The sequence below is a fragment of the Leopardus geoffroyi genome, chromosome B3, assembly GCF_018350155.1.
Source record: "Leopardus geoffroyi isolate Oge1 chromosome B3, O.geoffroyi_Oge1_pat1.0, whole genome shotgun sequence".
Taxonomy (NCBI): Eukaryota; Metazoa; Chordata; class Mammalia; order Carnivora; family Felidae; genus Leopardus; species Leopardus geoffroyi.
The window spans coordinates 4,846,566-4,851,637 of NC_059337.1; the positions used below are offsets into that span (position 1 = coordinate 4,846,566).

General features: G+C 56.8%; 1 protein-coding gene across 1 annotated transcript; it reads left to right on the top strand.

Moving 5' to 3' along the window:
• Nucleotides 1-1,280: 1,280 nt before the first annotated feature.
• NMB (neuromedin B) lies at nt 1,281-4,225 on the top strand. The gene is made up of 3 exons (XM_045448667.1): nt 1,281-1,491; nt 2,094-2,266; nt 3,953-4,225. Exons 1-3 carry the CDS (start codon nt 1,335-1,337, stop codon nt 4,115-4,117), a joined length of 495 nt encoding a protein of 164 aa, XP_045304623.1. The 5' UTR covers nt 1,281-1,334; the 3' UTR covers nt 4,118-4,225.
• The last annotated feature ends 847 nt before the right edge of the window (nt 4,226-5,072 follow it).

Here is a 5,072-nt window from a genome sequence, read left to right on the forward strand (position 1 = left end):
GGAGTGTCCCTGTCCTGTATGTCATGCTCCTGGGAATTCAGCATGACAACCAGCCTCTCATATACACTTCCCCGTTTAGGATGGTGATCCATAGAGTTAGCAGCCCGTGCTGTGCTGGATATGTGTGAGATTAATAATACGAAGCAGCATTACTGAGCCACACTGGGGCGTAGGTTCTGTCACAGCCACACTGTGCAGTGTTTCAGGGAGGAGCCCAGAACCCCGGGTTGGTCTGCACTCACGCTCCCCCATCATTCACTCCTTTGGTGCTCTGTTTCTCCAATGAGACGGTAAACTCCCTTGGCAGCTGGGAATTACCCTCTGTCTCCCTACTGTGCCTACCTTGATGCTCCCAACATTGGTGTTTAGTGAACCTTTAAGCAAAAATAAAAGTATTATTCTGGAGCACAGTGTCTTACTCATTAAGTGATGCCACTGACCCAAAAGTTCTTTCCAAGACAGGTGTGGACTTGGAAGGAGGAGAGTGCTGGCTGTGAGAGGGCCGTCTGCAGGACTGCTGCTTCCTGCCACAACGTGACTGTACTAAGAAATGTAAAATTATTAAAAATGGGGCAACGTGGTTATTACCATTTTACAGCCGAAGAAAGTGAGCTTCAACGAGGTCACACGGTTTGCATGTGAACTCTTGGTCTGGTGCTCTTTCTACTTCCCTGACCCAGAGATCCGCTTTCGGCCGAAGTGGTAGGCTGGTCGCCCCCCAAGTAAAGCGTCCGTTCCTGGGGCGAGGGGTGTTCACTATCCCCCCGTCCCTTGCTCTGCATTGCCCACCCCAGCACCTGCTGTGGTTTCGACATCACCTCTGGTGAGCTGGTGGTGAGAGGGCCGAGAGTAGGGTGAACACGGGTCGTATTCCCGAAGAGGGAAGGGCTGGCAGGCATTTTATGGCTCGCCTGGTGCCCGGGACTTTGCTGGGCACTGCAGCGCCAGTGTCCTCGCCCCCACTTCTACCCTTATAAATGAGAGACTCCAAGAAGTAACCACTCGTGGCCCGAAAGCCAGTGGGAGAGGCGAGGGGGCGGCCAGGGGAACGGGCTTCGCCCCGCCCCCGCTCCCCGTAGTGGGGGGTCCTCTGCCTGAAGACAGTGGGCTTGGGCGCCCGCCCTGCGGACGCGGTACCCAGGCGGTGGCCGAAGCGACGGGGCGCGGCGCCTCGCAACTTGCGGGGGCGGGGCGGCCGCGAGCGCGCCAGGGGCGGGTTCCTCGGGGCAGGCTCCGCCCCCCCAGGAGCGCGGGTTTAAAAGGAGGGAAGGCTGGGGCCCCGGCCGTAGCGGCTGCGAAGCGCGCCGGGGCGGAGGCTCGGCGAGGGCACAGCCATGACCCTGCGGGCGGGGGGCGCTCGGCTGCTAGGCGGTCTCCTGCTCTTCGCTCTGCTCGCTGCGGGCGCCGCGCCGCTCAGCTGGGATTCTCCGGAGCCCCGCAGCAGGGCCAGCAGGATCCGAGTGCACCCGCGGGGCAACCTCTGGGCCACCGGTAAGTCTTCGGGACCCGCGCAAGCGCCCTTCTCCGTACTCTGATCCCATTTCCCTTCTCAGGCCGTTCCTCAGCCAGGGACTCTGGTGTCTGCGCGGATGAGGACCCTGGAACCCGTCTAATTTAATAGATGGAAAACTTGAGACCCAGACAGTTCAGTGACTTGGCTGAGATCGCTCAGCCAGTTAAAGCAGAACTGGGGCTGGATCCTAGATCTGCCTGCCAGCCGGTGCCCCTGGCCTTAGGCAAGAGTCTACTGAATCCTCTTGTGTCCTCTGGTGTGTCTTCTCTGCCCCTGCACCTGGCAGACACTTCTTCCTTCTCCGCTTTCCTCCTTGTCCTCGCCCGGCCTCTGGAAAGCAGGCAGCACAGCTGGCAGAGTTTCCCTCCTTCCAGCTGTGCCAGCCTCTCCTGTTCAGGAAAAGCGGAGGTGGGCTTTGCTACCAACCCCGGGGTGTTTGTGGCTCCTTGGTGAGGAGGAGGAAGGTTGCCCGTGGATCTTCCTGCCATGAGAACTGAAAGTTGGGAGAGATGGGGAACTTTCCCACTGAGATGGGATCCTCTCTCCCCACCTTCCTTGTGCCTTGGCACCTCCTTTCTAGGTCACTTCATGGGCAAGAAGAGTCTGGAAACCCCTGGCCCATTCCTCTTGGGAACAGCTCCCCACATCTCCCTGAGGGACCAGAGACGGCAGCTGAGTCACGATCTGCCCAGGATCCTCCTGCTAAAGAAAGTTCTGGGCATGAGCCTTAGCAGCCCAGCACCTCACCCCCAGGTGAGCCAGGCTCCCACCTCAGGACCAGGAGAGACCCAGCTGCTCCTGGTTCCAGCACGGGGCTTAGGGTGTGCCTTCTCCCCAAGGTATGACGGGCCCCAGAAAGCCAGGGATTCCAGGCTCTCCCCACCATCCAGATCAAAGGGAGAAGACTTTGAAGAAAGGAAGCTGACCTTCCCAGTAGGGAAGAAGTTCCCCCTCACCGAGTCCTCAGTCTAAAGTCACAGCCTAGGATTAGCCAGCCTCTTGCAGCAGGACGTGCCCCCCACCTCCAGGCCTGCCCCACCCCAGCTGTCCACGTTTGCCATGCCTCGGGGATACTTACGGCTACAGTTGGGACCCTGAGGCCCAGAGAGGAGGAGAGTCAGCATCCAAGACGGAGTCCAGACCTTGTTCGCCTTGACCAGTGCTCTTCCCAGTCACTCGGCTGCCTCAGTGACCCTCAGTGCAGGGTTTCTCAACCTCAGGACTCTTGACATCCTGGGCTGCATAATTCTTTGTTGTGGGGGCTGTCCTGTGCATTGTAGGAAGTTTGTAGTATCCCTTGTCTCTATCCACTAGAGCATCCTCCCCCTGCCCAGTTGTGACAACAGAAAAACATGCCTCCAGACATTGCCGGAGGCCTTCTTGTGAGGGGGTTGGGGGAGGGAGCCAGATTACCTTTGGTCATAAACCACTGACCTAGATCCAAGGCCCCAAAGTAGAGCCAAGCCAGCTTTGGTCTCTGGCCTGGTAGAAGGGCAGCTCTTCATTCCCTGCACCTGAGGCGGCCCCCACCCCACACAACCTTCCCCGTACTTTGTTACTGTGGGCAGAAGGCAGTGTAATGTGGTAGAATGTGGGTTCTGGGGACAGCGTGCTAGGCTCCTAACCTAACTAGTAGCTGTGTGACCTTAAAAATGTCACTTAACCCCTCTAAGCCTCATCTTCCTCATTTATAAAATGGGATTGATAGCGTCCATCTCATATTAAACAAGACCGTTTGTGTCACATGCTCAGCATGACGCCTGGCACATAGAAAGCACTTCGTAAACAGGAGCTATCAGCAGCACCTGTTACAGACTCACCTTCATACCTCCACTGTGCCCAGCATATAGTGCACACTTTTTGAAGGAAGGGAGGGGGCATTCCCTAGAGAAGGTCTAACTCCAGCCCCAGTCAGCATGCCTGGTCCTCCTCATGCACAGAATTGCCAGCCCCTGGGGACCTCAGATGTAAGGGCCAGGAGCTTGGGCTGGCTGAGTCTGAACGGAGATGATGTCACCTCTGGCTGGGGCTGTTGGTCTTGAAGGCCTAAAGCATGCAGACCAACTAGCAAGTCTCAGAGGAAGCAGTACCTAGCACTAGAGGATGGGGCTTCAGAAGTGAGGTCTGGGGCAGAGCTGAGGGCGGGGGAGGGAAAACGTTGACACTGGCCCAGGGCCAGGCACGCACATGGACTTCACTTCTGTGATCTCCTTGACTGTCATGATCACTCTGAGGTTGGGCTGTCACCCTGGGAAAACCACCACCCCGACCCCTCCCACCTCTTCTTCTGGGAGAAAGGCGCTAGGGGGAGGCTGCCTAGGCTAAGAGCCTGCCCCTGCCTGCCTCTGTGGACGCCTAGCACTTAGGAATGGCAGGATGCCCCTGTCATTTCCCCCCTCCGCCTAGGTCAGTTATTCTGTGTGTTCCCCTTCGGTACAGGAGGCTGCTGGTGTAAGTGGTGCAGAAGTGACACCATTAATGAGGAAGATACGACGACATGGCTTGGACCGTGCCCTCCCAGGGGAGGAGCTGAACGGGACCCTGGCAGTGGCCCCATCTGGACGTAAAACCTGGCCTCAAATCTCTGTGACTCCATCAGTGTGATTTCTGGTTGTGTCGCCAGGAATACTGCCAATGCAGACACAAATTTTGTCCCTGCTGTATTTCTTGCTTCCCTGTTGAAGTTGTGAATAAAACCCAGCTCTTTATGAAGCATGTCTGATCCTCTCCTTCCAGCCATGTTTGAGGGCATGGGAGGGAAAGGGGGGGCCGGAAGACCAGAGGGCAGGATGCTCAGTAAGATGGAGCTGGCTCCAAAAAGCCAAGAAAACTTCAGGACACCAGCCTCCTGAGGACTCCTAAGTCAGTTGCTCATTCAGCAAGCAGGTACTCAGGGCCTGTTATATATGCCTGGTCCTGTGCCAGGCGCTGGGTTCTTACTCACCTCTGCCGCCTGCTGGCACAGGCAAGTCTCATGTTTCCTCTCCCGTAAAAGGGAGCTGCCTACACTGCAAGGTGGGGTTTTGCTCACCGCATTTCATTTCATTCCCACGCCAAGCTTCGAGGGGAGTGCTCAGAGCATGCAAGAGAGTGAGCCGAGCCAGGATCCAGCCCTCGCTGTCTGCTTACTCTCTTCTCTAGCCTTGGGTAGGGTTGCCAGAGGTACCAAATAAAAATAGAGGACACCCAGTTAAATTCTGATTTCATTTAAATAATCAATAGTTTTTTCGTATGAGATGTCCTAAAGACTGCATGGACATACTTCTAAGAAAAAAAACTTGTTTATCTAAAATTCGAATTTAACCGGGCATCCTGTATTTTCTCTGGCCTTTCCCTTTGCTCTGCAAATATCCTGTCGTAAAACGGGCGGGTATTAGGTCCCTGAGGCCCCGCCCGGAACTGACATCCTGGGAACCCCGGATTTTACGTCATTTTCCTCGGAGCTTTTGCCGGGAGAACCCCGGACCCAGCCGGTCAAGGGCACCGCGCGCTGGTGCCGGCGGTCGGACACCTCTCGGCCCCGCCCCGCTGGCGTGAGCCACGCCCCCAGCCCGAGCCG